This window comes from Struthio camelus, chromosome 3 (genome assembly GCF_040807025.1).
Source record: "Struthio camelus isolate bStrCam1 chromosome 3, bStrCam1.hap1, whole genome shotgun sequence".
Taxonomy (NCBI): Eukaryota; Metazoa; Chordata; class Aves; order Struthioniformes; family Struthionidae; genus Struthio; species Struthio camelus.
The window spans coordinates 77982516-77998155 of record NC_090944.1 but is presented as its reverse complement, the minus strand read 5'-3'; the positions used below and the strand labels follow the sequence as shown (position 1 = coordinate 77998155).

At 36.7% G+C, this 15640-nt stretch overlaps 1 protein-coding gene across 10 annotated transcripts in view; it reads left to right on the top strand.

Annotated features, from left to right (window-relative positions):
- Positions 1-15640, top strand: part of ZDHHC14 (zinc finger DHHC-type palmitoyltransferase 14) — a 148047-nt gene that overhangs the window by 108350 nt on the left and 24057 nt on the right. For 8 of the 10 annotated variants that reach the window (XM_068938615.1, XM_068938616.1, XM_009687151.2 and 5 more), the window contains 2 exons: positions 6188-6325; positions 11022-11070. In XM_068938615.1, the coding sequence (XP_068794716.1) occupies positions 6188-6325; positions 11022-11070 (187 nt within the window). The remainder of the gene's footprint in view (positions 1-6187; positions 6326-11021; positions 11071-15640) is intronic. The other 2 variants (XM_068938611.1, XM_068938610.1) reach the window with 1 other exon arrangement.

Sequence of the window (15640 nt, the reverse complement as noted above, 5' to 3'; positions counted from 1 at the left end):
CGTATGAGTGATGACTTTTAAGTCAATGGAACTAAGCATCTGAGCTAAGGATAGTTAATAGGTATAAAGATCAGATACAGGGTTTTTTTTTACTAATTATGTTAAAGTATCAGACATTGTGAACTGACTTTGGAGAATTTGATGCCATGGTTATGTTTGCTTTTGTGCATGTGAGCATGAGTCTCATTGGGCTCTGGGATTGAATTACTGTGTCTTAGAACAGAATAAACAGTTTCTGTAATAAAAAATATATATTCTGTAAAGGGACATATAAAAACTTCATTTACTTTTCTTAACGTTTCAATAGCAACCAAATTCTGAAAGTACCATTTGCCACACAAAATACCAAGTCAAGAAGCCTAATGTAGTCATACCATGATGTCATAATCCTACAAAAAGCTGTAATTGTCATTGTTGTAAGTATGTGCAGATGTCAGTGATCTTTACATAATTGCCCAGTGTGTGTCCAGAACAATGGCCTTGTAGTCCATCTGAAGTAATTTTGACTAATGCTGCCCAATTATTTGAGTTATAATGTGATTTTTACTGTCATGCAATTTGAAAAGCAGGCTGTTGACTCTTCAAAATCACAGGATGCACATTTTCATGTGTTAAATAGAGCATATTAAGCATTCACTGGATGTCTTAGGTTTGTGTCTTTGCTATACAATGCTTTACGTGAACGAGACGGAAGAATTAAGAAGGTGAATTTTAACTTGTGTGCATTAAAATCTGCCAGTAATGTGGCCTACATGTTTTTGTACCTATAGACTCTTTGTCTTACTGAGACCTGCCTTCTCATTAAGCTTTAGAAAATGTACGTTGGCAGGTAGCGATTCAGTCAAGCAAAGAAAAAAGGAAGCAGTTCATAAATAATAACAAACGCTGCTAAGGTCACAATGTTTACGGAGAAGAAAAGCTGCAAACTGAAGGACCAAGCTGGCCTACAAATGTTCCATATAAAAGCACTTCTTTGTTCTTCCAAGTTATAAAGATTTATTGAATGTTTTAAAAGAGGAAAGAAATCTTTAGTATCATTTTGTACATGGTTTCCTCATGTGTTATGATTCAAAAATGGAAGAGAAACATTTAAAGATTTAAAGAGTCTGCATGCTGTGCTATGGAAAAGTAGAGATTTGGCTCTTCAGTCCTGAGCAGCATGAAATATATTTCAATGGGGCTTTTAAAGAAACACTCCACATCTATAAAGCCCAAACATGCCATTGCTTATTAAAATAGGAGCTGTTCTCATTTCTGTTTTTATCTTAGATACCTAGCAGTTAATATTTCTTAAGCAAGTTCACAAATGTAAATATTTCAGGGGGAGGTAAAAAGTGAGAGGAATATCTGAAGTATGATATAACTTGTACACTCTTCTATCATCCAGTTAGTATATATTATTAGATGAGTTTTAATAGGACTACTTAGTCATGCTGACAGCTTATGGCTTCCAAAGGGACAGTCTCCTAACTTCCTCCTTAATTCTTCTGCCTTAATTCTTCTTTTTTTTTTTTTTTTTCTTCCTCTACTGACAATTTAGTTAACTGACCTGATTCATCAGTAGCTTAGATAAGGTAAAAAGGAAGCAGGACAAAGGAAAGTCAGCTTGTGACTGTCTTTTTTCACTACCAACAGGCTGTTAGATTGCCTCAGTTCTCTCGTATAACGTCACGCTTAGATTTGGGTATGAAGGTGCTGACGTTATACGCAGAAGTTATTATCCAAATTCTACGTTATTGATGACATAGGAAAAACTAGTAAAATAATCAATATTGGAGGTTTCCTGATGTCTCTTGAGGTTTCTTACGTCTTTGGTTTTGTGTGGTCTTTACAGCAGCATTTCTGATCTCCATGTACCTGTCTCTTCTCTTCATTGATACTTCACCTTATAAACTGTTCACCTATTTTCTTGGTCTCTTGTTTTCTGCTTCTTTTCACGCTCTGATGAATTAGTCAAAACTGGATTTCTTGATACGTGTTAACCAGTAATGTGGTTGGTGTTACAATTAAGCTGAATTAACACGTAACTGTCTCTGAAGGGGTTGTTTACTTTTTTCTTGGGCAGCATATTCTCACTGGTGCACTTTGTGCCAGCTTTGGCGCTTGATGCTTTGAGCTGGTTTGTGGAACTAAGCAACATAAAATTAACCCTGGTTTTCAGTTACTCTGGCTCCCTGAACCAGCTCCCCAAGGGGTAAAATGAACATCAATCTTGGCGCAGCGAAAGAGGCTGCTCACAGGATGCTAAAAGGGAGGAAGCAGGACCGTCCTTTTCAGCAGTAGTTTGCTATTAGGGCGGTATGGCTGTAACATTGTATCACGTCCTGAAGTGAATGCCTTTCTCATTTTGCTTGAGAGTGCAGGAGGGTGATCCCAGGAACTTTTCTGTCGCTGGGATGCTTCCATAGACAAACTCTCCAGGCCTCTCACGTTAACGGTTCTAATATACTTTTTACCAACAACCATTTGTATTACTAATATTTTGATTCTCTCATTTACTGCAAATATTTTTGCATTGACTTTGGTACAAGTATATGATTTAATGCAACAGCATATTAACTATATTAAGGATAGACTACAAATTGAAGCCAAAATGCCAACCGACCATCACCTTCAAACAGTCTGTGATTCTTTGTAACACAGGTCAGTTGCATTTATATTTGCACTGCATTTTAAGTCAACAAGGCCATAATCCCCAACTTCTCTCAGTATTATTGTTTTTACATTTCTCAATGAAGGTAAATCCTAATTTTGCTGCCAGCACTGTCCAAACCAAGCCAAGATGTCAGGCAGAGCTTGCCTTTCCAGACTGGTGGCTGTTTCGTGTGCAGGTTTCTGAAATGTTGAGGATGAAACTTAAGATATTTTGTTATTCATTAATACTTATTTAGCTATGATTTATAATAAGGAAGAAGAAAGTGTTCTACTCTTAAGAGAAAGAATTTATATTTCCTAATAATGTTAGAAGTTCCTGCTTAGTATATGTCTGCTCATTTTGCCAGTAATTTTCTCTTGCATTAATAACTAACCAGAATGGTTCACAAGCTCTAGGATCATAGGTATTTTTAAGTTCAAAGTCCCCTTGCATTCCAAAAAATAATACTGCTAGTTCCCACAAGAGATAAAGGATTCTTTAGATCTTCTAGGGATCCTTGTGTAATGTGGTGGAAAGTATCTTTCCGCCTTATCCTTTCAGTGGCTGAATGAACAGGTAAAAAAAACTTTTCCAGAAAAAATCACAAGCAGCTATTTGAGTGCCCATTGTCAGTTTGTTCAAAGGTCAGGAAATCCGAGTCTTGTCTTGTGTACCACTAGGTGGCTTTTATCTTTAGCTTGCATTTACATGTTTGTGGTCAACTGAGTAGAATAATGCCTTACTATTTAATATACTGTTTTGTGGCATATAGCATACATGTCAAATCCTTTCGTTATTTTTAGAGCTATTTGTTATTTGTAGTGCTATGTCTCTGTAGAGCTGGATTGTTTAGCCTAGAGAAGAGAAAGCTGCAGGAGGATCTTATCAATACATATAAATATTTGAAGGGTGTAAAGAGGGTGTAAAGAGCCAGACTCTTTTCAGAGGTGCCCAGTGGCAGGACGAGAGGCAACGAGCACAAACTGGAACACGGAAAATTCCATATGTATCTAAGGAAGAAATTTTTACTGTGAGGGTGACTGAGCACTGGCACAGGTTGCCCAGAGAGATTGTGGCATCTCCATCCTTGGAGATACTCAAAACCCAACGAGACACGGTCGCAAGCCACCTGCTCTAAGTGACCCTGCTTGAGCAGAGGAGTTAGGCTAGCAATCTCTAAAGGTCACTTCTGACCTTAACCATTCTGTGATTTTTGTGACTGTCTGTGGGAAAGATGAGGCCCAGTTTATTCATTCATAATACTCATTATTACAGAGTTTGTTCAATTTTAACACTGTTACAAAGGGTTTTTCATATTCAGCTAGTGTTTTCTGTTTCAGTAACATCATTTCTGCTTCAGTAACATCATAGCTAGTTACTTAACTTCACAATGATTAGTAAGGCCTTTATTTTAAATAAATAGAGAGCCTTTCAGCTTACCGAGGAAGTCTGAAGACAGAAATGGAGAGGAGCGGCAAGTAGGTTTAAAATATCAAGTCAGTCTGCAGTAGGGAATGTGTGTGTGTGTGTGTGTGTCTCCGTTTATCTGAACCTTATTGTATAGCCATCTGCTGTATCTGAATACCGTTTCATGGCTAGACACTGAGATTTATGTCAGTAGAATTTGTTGATTCCTACTGTTTCAGCATAGAAGAGAATTAATATATATGTTAAATGCATCTTCAAAAAGGGATCATGAATTTTTTTTCTGAAGCAGTAGGGTACAAAAGTACCTTAGGATTATGCTTTTAAAAGGCTTTTTAACTTTTATTTTATTTTGTGGTACTAAATGCTTATCTGTTGCATTAGATACCCATTAAATAAAGTGTTTAGCAGAGCATAAGAACTCATTTGGAAGCACAAATGTAAAAAGTAGAACTGTTCACATGCACTGTCTGCTTATTTGGGGAATGCCACTGTATTGCATTGAAGGAAAGGTAATAGTAGACACTTTTAGGTATCTGAGGTACTTAATTCTCAGTATTTGTAGCAGTACTCAGTAAATTAAAGTATTTCTGAAGCCTTATCCAAAGACAGTTCAGTAACTTCACCTTGAATAGCCCTGCTGGAATTTGAAACAGATTTATGGCAGAAACTTGTGGTTTAAACAGCTGTCACGCAAAACCAGTTAAAAAAAATCCCTGAAAGTCCTGTGAACTCAGAAATCTGTAGTGCATGTTGCTTTGACTTTTGTTAATGAGGATAATCCTAAACACATCCTTCAAGGAAAACCTCTCATGTAGGTCTTTAACATAAAGCCATAGCTAAAATAAACTAGTCTGTTTGAACAGATGTGCCTTTTTAACATAGAGCTTAAGGACTTCAAATTTATAGCTTGCTTTTCCTGTGCAATTACAAATAGTCTGATACCATACGTCAATGGAGGCATAAAAGTCAGAGAAACAAAACAAAATTTGGCCAAGGATCAGAGAATGAGAGGGAGTCAGCATGAGAGCATCTGTCTTAAGTTATGATCTTGGATTTGATTAAAAATTTAAAATTCTATCATTATGTCAGCGTAATCTCTCCAAAGCAAAGTTACGAAATGCTGTTTGGTTTCCTGACAATCATTCTGTTTTCATTAACTGGCATATTGGAACAGGGAGGTTGCAGGCTGGACAGGGAGCCCCAGACCCTGCACAAGCAGCAGAGTTAACTATTCCCTGCGACGTTCACCAGCACTGGGGTATTTCCCTGATGTTCTGGAGACTTGTTTCTGAACTGCCCTGGCTTTTTTCCGTCTCATTAATGAGTTAATCTTGCAGAGAAATGAAAGGAAAGAGCTTGATGTAGTAAGGAAGAGAAGAGGGACCCTAGAGTGGTACATAGGAGTTTTCAGGCATCTACCAACTTATACCATGTGGTTTCCACAGAATTCCCACCAGATGTAACAGATAATTAACAAAACCAAAACACCTAAAAGCCCCTGTAAAGCTAAAGGAGAAAATGAATTTTACAAGGCGATCTGAATCTTAATCATTGAAAAATGTTTTTTTGTCACTGATTTTACTACTTTGAATGGTTTTGTATGGCAGTGTCAATTCTAAGTGGAAAAATAGGTTTGGAATAGATGATGTTTTGAGTAAAATACTAAAAGAAGAGGGGGAGGGTGGAAATATTTCATATGCCATATTTGATGAATGATGTGATGGTGGGCATAAGCGACACAGGTATGATCATGAAATATGTAAATAAAACAATGTCAAAAACCCCAATTTTGAGTAGAAAAGTCACTGGAAGAAAAGTGCAATTGAATTGGTACCGTTCCATGTGACAGTGGAAAATATACGTTTATTGGTTGGACTGCACAGTTTATTGTCGTAATGCTGTTAGTTTAACAGAAGCTCACCTCAGCCATCTTTTTCTTTAGAAGCTGTAAGGTTTCATTAAAATATTCCTTTTTTCTTTTCTATTTCACAATTTTCTCTGTGGCTGGTTTTTAAATGCCGATTAAATCATGAGTTCTAATATAGTATTCAGAGAACTTTTTTCAAATAAAGCAGCATCTTATTAATTGTTTTCCATTTTTTTTTCTTCTGCCTCTCATTTCAGAACGGTTTGATCACCACTGTCCCTGGGTAGGCAACTGTGTGGGGAAAAGAAACTACAGATTTTTTTATATGTTTATTTTATCTCTGTCCTTTCTGACAGTCTTTATATTTGCATTCGTTATCACCCACGTCATCCTTCGTAAGTATGCTGGTGAAATCAGATTACGTATGTAGCCATTTGCTTGAGTTTTTTATTTTTAAGTTAATCTTTTGATCATTTAGGGTTTGTTTGTTTATTTATTTATTTATTTATTTGCCTTCTCTCTGAAGATTCATAGTCCCCAGTGACTCCCATTCTGGTCTGTAGCAGACCGGGATCATGGTAGTCATTGATGCAGCACAGGCTTTATCTTAATCGTGTTAATTTTCTTAAATTTTTTTGGTCCTTTTCTGGACATTTTTTTGTTTTTGGAAAAGCAGCACACATACTTTACGTCCAAGTGTACAAATAGCATCATTTTCCCAAAGAAAAACTGTGTCTGCTTTTTGGACAGTAAGTATGGGTCACTTGCCATCCATCCAAAAGAGGTGACTTACTAACAAATAATTTGAACTATTTTACAGTTTCTGTTGTTTTCCTGTTTAGTTTTACATCTTCCTCAACCCTATTTTTAACACAAATTACATTCATTTGCATAGACGTTCTGAGAATAACCAATTTATAATGTAGTATAATGTAGCGAATGTAGGAAGATGAATATTCATGAGTTTGAGACAGATTTTTATTTGTATTTGGGATTGGATTTAAGGAGGGTTTTTTCAAAGCTCTTTTGGGTTTTTTTTTCTTTTTTTTTTTCCCACACACATAACAAAATGTGTTAGCTTCTGCATGTTGTTATTATTCCAGTTTGTGGTGATAGACTATATGAGCAGTCTTCAAAGACCTCTTGTGTATTCTGTTTTTTTTAACCCATTTTCATTAGGACATTTAAGAATGCTGTATCTCCTTCATTAATTATATAGGGTATTCTCTTGAACAGTATTTTTAATCATTTTGGAAATATGATCTTTATGTTTCTTTATATTCCTTATTACAATGGAAACCTGACAGAAACAACTCATTCCAGTTTATTCATTTTATAATGCATTTATAAAGCTAGCTTCATAATGACAATACTTACAAAACATTCTAAGGAAAAATATGTCAGATTGTGTCAATTTCTTAAATTACTTACCGTGCGGGGATGAAAATTTGTATTTTGAAAAGCAGAACTCCTGCTCTCATTTGTGCTTCACAGAAGGGTAAGGGGACTGCAGTGTTCCTATAGTTTGAAAATGTAGTACATAGAGAGTAGAGCTAGGGACATGCTAATTTTGTGGGAGTCTGGATCAACAATTTATCCTTACTGCCAGATACAGCAGTTCTAAGGTCAGTTGAAACAGCAGAGTAACAGATATACATATCCTTTAAAAAGGAAAAAGTAATTAATAGAAGGAGACCATTTGCTATTAATACTTAAATCCTTGAAATTTATTTGGGCATACCTGACCATATACATGCACAACTCCTACATTTAAGAAGAAGGAGGCATGTTTTTGACTGTAGCCTTACTCTTGCCTGCCAGAATTCAGTAGTTGAAAAGGTAATTGATATGACAAAGCTGTTGTTGCTGATGCTAACCTACCTTTATTTCACAAAGATTACAGTACTTTTTTTTTTTTGCAGTTTTAAGTATTTGAATTACTGAAATTTTGCCAATATTTCATGTTCCGTATGTCAAATGAATTTATCCAGTATTTTTTTAACTTTACAATGTTGACCAATTAGAAGTCTATATCTAAATCTAAGTGAGAATTGGGTAAAGAGCAGGGCAATGGATTGTCTCTCTGGGTGGTTGAGAAACGCTTTAGCGTTGTGTAGGTGTTGCAGATAATAAATGTTAAATGCTGACTTTTCAAAGTATATCAGCTGTAAAACACTCTTGCTATGAAGTTTTCTCTCCCTTGCATGAGTCAGAAAAACCTCCTGAGTTCTAAGGATTGTTTGGTCCTCAAAGGCAATGGGAGCAGGTACGAACATTGAACAATTCCTGAGCTGTTTGCTTGCTGATGCTTGCTACGTCTGAGCTCAGCTTTCAGATTTATCTAGTGTATTCCTGACTGTGACCAAAAGAGAGTTCTCTGCAAAAAGGTTTCTAATCAGTCACAACTCTGCTCTTTCTGTGCCCAGCATGCTTCTGGAGCTCTTTCTGTTCACCTTTTTGTTACTTACCCTCAGCCGTTCTTGTTCTGTTTTGCAGTTCTGCAGTTCTTCAGCTGCTGCTGACTGTTAAGCAGGGATCTTTGCAATTGGCACAGAGTACTTTGTGTTAGTGTGTCTGTGAACAGAAGTCTCAGTTTTCAGTCTTAGGATTCTGGTCTAGTTGTCTTGAAGGTCATTCAAGTGTAAAGATACTTTTCTTTTTATTTCTAAGATGTCCTCTACTGCAGTATTAGTTTGATAGAAAGGAAGATCACTTAATAGCTTAGTGAATTGTTCCCTAGCCATAATAACACCATACTGACAGGAGGAAAAAAAAAAAAAAAACCTCCAGTGATAAGTTAGCTTGTTGCAACCAGTAAAAATACCTCTGTATTTGTACATTGTTGTAATCATTATGTTTGCAAGGAAGACAATCTTCTGTGAACCTAGAACCTCTGTGGAAGCCTGTACTTCATGAGGATCTTCACATCTCTAGTGAATTGTAACCCTTCTGAAAGCCATGGTATCCAACTCCCAGACTAATTCTATCCAGGTTTTTGATACTGAAGTTTGTAAAAGAACAGAAATTTTCCAAAGAATTCTGGAGACAAATGTCGTAAAATTGCAAAAGAACTTGATTTCTGAAGGGGGTTTTGTCTCTAGTGTTCTTGCACCTATATAGAGGAACATTTTGGTCAAATAAATTTCTCAAATGATCTGTGAATTGTCTGATAGATGTCCTTTGAATCCGTTGCTTTATCAATATGAGACTGCGTGTGATTTTTGCTTGAACAAGAAGCTACTCAATTATTTTTATGTGGCAATGGAAAGAGGCTGTGTTAAAAGGAGATGTGTTTTTCTCAACTTTTCCTGGGGGGAGAAAAGAAAGCTATTGTATCTATTTCCACAAATCGTGGCAACATTCTTGATTGCTGAGAAAGTCCTGCTGACTTAGCCAAATCTAGTTTTTAGCTCTTGTGAAGATGGTCCGAACATGATTACCTTCCCATCAGCGACATTTTATTCAGGATATCCTGTGTTTGACTGAATGTCATCTGACAATAGCCCTTTAGGAAGGGACTGAGGGATAGTCACAGTAACTTGCAGGCATTTACATGAACAAAACCCTATATAGTTCATCTGAAGAGGGGAGTACCTTCTCTGACCTTGTTCTTGTTGGTTACATAGGAAACCTGTTATTTCTCTTTTATATATCTCTTGATATAGACGTAATGTTGAAATCTGTTTAATTTTTTTAATGAATCTTGTTAGCTGGGATTTTTATAATTTCTGATGAGCGTAAGTTGCAATGAGATGAAATTTTCCCTTTCCAAGATTAAGAATCTTCACACATAGTATTACTGAAGATGCTAAAGTAACTTTGAAGGTGTTGTCTTGCAGGATTTTCTTCTAACTTCCCAAGCTTAATACATTTTCAATAGTACTGTCTATCTTCAGAGTTCTATCTTCTCAGCTCTGTTTGAGGCATCAGTATTTCAGTTGTGTGTTACAATGAGGAACCTTCCCCTTTTCATATATTGGGAATTGGAAGAGTGTAACCGGCAGTAGGGAATGTAGTTCACACCTACCTGCTGCCATTGCCATTAAGGATCCTGAAAATAGTAAGAAGGTAGGGGGAAGTTCTGCTAGTCTTGTGCCTTGAGACTAAGACCCAGTTATGAGAGTCTGAAAAGAAAATCTCAAGGCTGAGAAATGTAAGGTAAGTAACTTTTCCCTTTTTAATGACAAATAGTAAAATTGGCCAGGCAAGCCTAAAGAAACAGTATATATAATCTCTTTTTTTTTTTTAATTTTTATTTTAAAGACATCTTGGTTTATCAAGTTTCTTCTCTCTTCCTAAAAATATTCAGGTGAATTCAGCTAAGAATAGGGAAAATTTTGCCATGGGAAATACTTTCAACCTGATGCATTTAAATCATTTAATTTATAGAATAAAATATAAGCTGTGTATGCCTTTATGCTTATGTAACATTAAGAGTCAGTTTCTACAGACAAATTCACCTCTTGCAAATTGTCAAATTGCCCTTTGTGGTGAATATCTCTTTAAAACCCAAATAGATGTTTCTCCATGTCTGGTCATTGGAGCATGCTGTCCTTGGGCTAGTTTCAGCCAGCAGGTATGCTCCATTTGCCCAGAGGTAATGAGCACCTATAAGAAAAACCCTATGCAAGTGCAGTAGAAGCATGATTATAGTCTAGAGAACTTTGGCTGCATCCAGAATAAGGGACGGAAGGCTGAGAATCTGGGTTGATAGTATAAATTTCATAAATTTTCTGAGTCAAAAGTTGATTTGGAAAAATAATATTTAACGGGGAACAAATAACTTATAATTTTTTTTGTTTCTATATTAGATCTAAAAAGAACAGGCATAATCAGAGATCTTGTTCGTGGGAAAGTATGCAGGCATCAATCTGATATTACTGAGAAAATATACTGCAGATGTTAGATAACTTACCCAGGATTTTTTTGTTGTTGTTGCTGCAGAATAGCATAATCTCAGATTCTCGTTAGTAAAATGTATTCTGTGACTGTTCAGTAGATCTTCAAATATTAATTGTGTGTGAACTATAGTGAAAAAAGCCTGTAGTTTAATATCATACTCAGTTGGTAATTTGGGTTTTATTTCCACAGGTTCACAACAAACAGGGTTCCTCAATGCCCTGAAGGACAGTCCTGCAAGATATCCTTTCACTGAAACAAGTTGTAGATTTTGTTGCATAGTAACATCTGAGATGTATTTTTCTTTGGTTGCTTGCTATTGTTGGATATGTGCATTTGGGACTTTTATCAATTAATGACTTCATCATTTCCTGCACACAACAGGATTTCTCGCCAAATGGTGGAGGTAGGAAACAGATTAGCCTGCATTTTTCTTTTGCAGCATAGTATTCTTGACAGAGATATATATAGTTTCCATGTGTGATGGAAATATGTTCCATGTATTTGTGAAGGAATTCAAAAATATATCTCGCATTATACTCATGCCATGATTTCATTTAATGTGTTGAATATGCTGCTCTTACTACAGAAAGTATCTAAATGGCTGACTCTTGTCAGAGTACAAAAAGTCGATTGTGAAACAACTGAAACCTTAAGCTGTCCCCAAAGAGCTGAGTACTTGAAAATATTCTTAATGTTGATTTAACTGATTTACTCTTTTTAGAGAAGTCATATGTTCAAGTATCTACTTCTATTAGATTACATAAAAGTATACATATGCATACATAGGGACAGTTATTCTGTAAATACTCAGTATTCTTTTTAATTACTTCACAGCAGCTCTCTGTATATTTCTCTGCTCAGTGAGACTGGAGCAGGATTCCTGCTCCTTTCTGAAAGCGGCTAATATAAAGGAAAAATAGGAAGCTAACATAACTTCTATTTAATTTCCTGCTTACATTACTGTACAGACTGTAAGCTTCCCACTCCTTATGTGTATATTTTGAATGGTGTGTCTTTATAAGCAGTGTGCCCCTCTCACAAAGCTACTATAAAAATAATTATTTCCTATGCATGTACTGAAGCAACTTCTTCTGGCTGTTGTACCTCATGCAGTTTGCTCTTTTCCACAAAAGATTAAAAAGAAGAAACTTTTCCTTTCCTGTATTCCCAGTCATTCTCATTATTACTAGCAATGGAATCATGAGAAAGCTTCTGTATGAAGTTCAGAAAATGTTATATACTTGGGAGAACTTTTTCATGGGCAAACACTTGCTGTGGAAGGAAGTAACAAATTTCCTTCCAAGTGTTACTGCCTGCTAAAATCTCAAAATGAAATGTTAGCATGTGTCTAAGGCTTATTTCCCTGCCCTTTTAATATACACTGATTCTGTGTTCTATGAAAAGATACCATTTGTTTGTGTTTTTTTCTCATTTTCCAAATACATCTGCTTAGTTGATACAGTGAACTTTTAGAGTTGCTCTGTAGAAGTACTTCACGTATCAAAGGGCAGTAGCTAGTTAAAACTGGATGTGGTGAATGATTCTACTGCTTATACTCTGTCAATTGTCTGTGAAGCCTAATGCCATTTAAAAACCCTTTCTTGTCTGATGAAGATAAGTGGAAAGAATGATCGTACAACTTCAACAGAAAGAGGGGAGGGAGAATAAAATGTTTGTGAAGGTATGCCACAAACAATCTTGAAGGAGCAAGTTCCAGTTACTAAAATATCTTTTCATTTTAATGAGAACCTGTTAAAACACTTACATCTGTATTGTACATGAAGACACACCTCTCTTTCCAGGTTGTCTTTCTAAATGTCAAATTCTGCAGATACAACTTTTTCACATATGTTTATCAAGTGAAGTCACTGAGTTGTAAAGCAAACACCCTTTTAAAACAAAGCCACTGTTGAGTTTTTTTTTTTGAACGGTAAAAATAATTTTGCAAAGCACAAACTATTCTAAGTAGCACAACAATAGCTTCCAGTTAAAATAATAGCAATCACTTCTTACCAAAGATTCGTCTTTCAGTTTTTTCAAAATGAGAATAGCTTTCAGTTGTTCTTAAATCAAAAGGTAATTGATTACGCATTTCAGGATCCCTTGTACAAGAACAATAGGCTGCTTATTCATAATTTGTATTCAGACACATGCCAATCTGAAAGGCTGAATAGAACATCTTACAGAAGCAGCCTGGTTTGATATTGGACAATTTAACAGCTTGGTTACAATTCCTAACAGTAACAAATTAAATTGTCTGAATGGTGTTAGGAATTCTACTTTGGGGCCAACCAGCCTATTCAGGCACAGAGAGAATACTGCCATTTGTACCCTGCTAACAACCCTGCAAGAGATACCAATGTTATGTCATGTTATGCTAATAAGTTATGCTTTATATTGAGAATATATTCTTTTTCTGTATTCGTCCGTTATTATTGTACTTAGTCAAGCTAATCTAACATAAAACCCCTGTTGTTCTAAAGATCTTTTATGGATCTTCGTATGGGGAACTCAAATTTAAGTCCGAGGAATTCCCTTTCCTAGTCAGCAGGCATTACTGTGTGGAGGGAGGAACTCACTTTTCAGTGTCCTCTTGAGCATAAGGGTGATGAGGAACAGCCTGTTACTGATGTGCTCGGTCACACAGTGAGGCTCCAGGAAGCTCCTTTCCCCCTCAGCTTCCCCTTTTTGGGCCTGGTGGTTCTTCCTCTTAGTCTTGGTCTGTAGATTCCACAAAACAGTGCTTTTCCACAGCCTTCCTTAGAGTTTCTGCCATCTCAAAGCCCAGTTAGGTGGACTGAATTGGTTTGTGCCTAATGTGTTCAGGCTATTTCTCTCTCTCTCTTACACCTTCTGACCCCCTGGTAACAACAGTCTACTTCCATATCCATTCTCCGTCATTCTCTCTGCTTTAGCTATGGCTGTGGCATGGCTGACTGAGATTAAACTCCTATCGTGTGCTTGCTTTGGCTCTCCTCATGGCTGGTGGAGGAGACGAGAGAGAGCAGTGAACCTCTTGCTGAGGAATGCTCTTGGGTCGTTCTGCTGCTGTAGGAGCAGTTCGATTAGAATGTAGACAGCTCTTTTGTGTTCTAAACTGCTCTGAATTTGAGTGAAGTGGATGTTAATGAGAATTACAGAGACCATTCATTCATTTCCCAATTATTTAGATCACAGCAGATTGCAATACGAGACTCTTGACTGTTAATTTATATTGGGATATTTTAGGATGCTTAGGTCGATCCATGCTTTTTCCAGCCTATTTCTCTATATAATGGTGGGGAGCTGTCATATTTATTTTCTGTTGATAGGTTCAGTGATAAGCACATTATTTGTATGTTTTAAGGCTGACAGTGTCCTCCTTATGCAATATTTTGAGGTGCTGTTGTCTTGGAAACTGACTTCATTAATGGTTAGTATATGGTTGGCATACAGATTATTTTTATCCTATTCTGTTCCTGTTGTCTTGTTCTTACTAATTTATTATATAATTTTTCTAGGAACCAAGGCCTTTTCTGCTCTTGATTCATGTTCCCTGAAAAATTTTACTACTGAAGCACTGCAGAAAATAACATCATAGAAGCAGATGTATTCTGAGTTCCTGGCTGTTGTTATATAAATGAAAATAAATATCGATAAAAGATAAACTGTGGGCAGGAAGTCTTCTATAGGAAATTACTCTTTTTGCTTCAGTGTATAAAGTTTTAGAAGCAAGTTCATTGTCTTATCACTGAGATGATGAGTTTTTAGAGTTAAAAGAACGATATAAACTTACAAAGTATGCAACAATGAGCGCTGACTGACTTTCCTAGTACACTGACCTCACTTTAAAAGTCTAGTTACTCTTTTATGAAAAATGGAAGCAAAGGTAGTTGCGGGGGGGGGGGGAAGGAAATGAGTGAAAGACACAAGCTTGAACATAATTAGACAATCTAATAGGGAAATGTGTTTTTTAATTTGTCTATAAAACTAAGGAATGTAATTCATACTTTTCATCTTTATTATTCCAGTTAGGAAAATTTTAAAAGGTGAAGGTTGCTTTTGCAGCACAAAACTGTGATTTTTCACATGTAGTTTAAACCAAATCAAGATTGAAGCAGTTAGCTGATTTATTAATGACATGTAATTAACCCACAATCAGTGAACTTACACATTCAGTGTCAATATCAGTAATAGAACAGGTGAAACACCATACTGGACACTTAGGAAATGTTAATAAACACCTGCCAATGTCCAAGCACCACTCTATAGCTCAAGCCCCCAAAGTTCTAGTGATGCACACACACGCACACACCCCTCCTCTCTCCTGCGACTGAAAGATCCCTTACTTACTTGCACATTCCTCCTGCTGGAGATGTGGGTGCTCTAGCTTTATGTGTACCTTGGCTGCTCCCTACAGCATGCTGGTCAACATGCTGGTAAGAAAGCACCCCACAAGTTCACAAATGCACACGTCAGATGTGACCCCATGCATGTTGCACCCCGAGTGACAGTTCACTCGGTGGATGCAGGCTAATAACAGCAGCTGACAGAGAGGTTGCTGGCATACTCCAGGCAGATGCTGGTGGAGTGACTTCTGGCAGTGCCATACCAGGTTTTGACAACTGCTGTTTCCACTTCAAGGTCTCTTCACCCAGTTTTCATGCTGCTTTTGTACTTCTTTTTAGGCTGATGCCTCCTTCAAAAAGTCTTTGCAATTCCCAAGCTATTGTTTAATCCAGCCTCCTGTTTAGCACCATCAGGTGGGGGTAGATAGTCTTCCTCTTCAACTTGATGAGTTTTGGGCAAGCACTGTTCAGACACTTTTG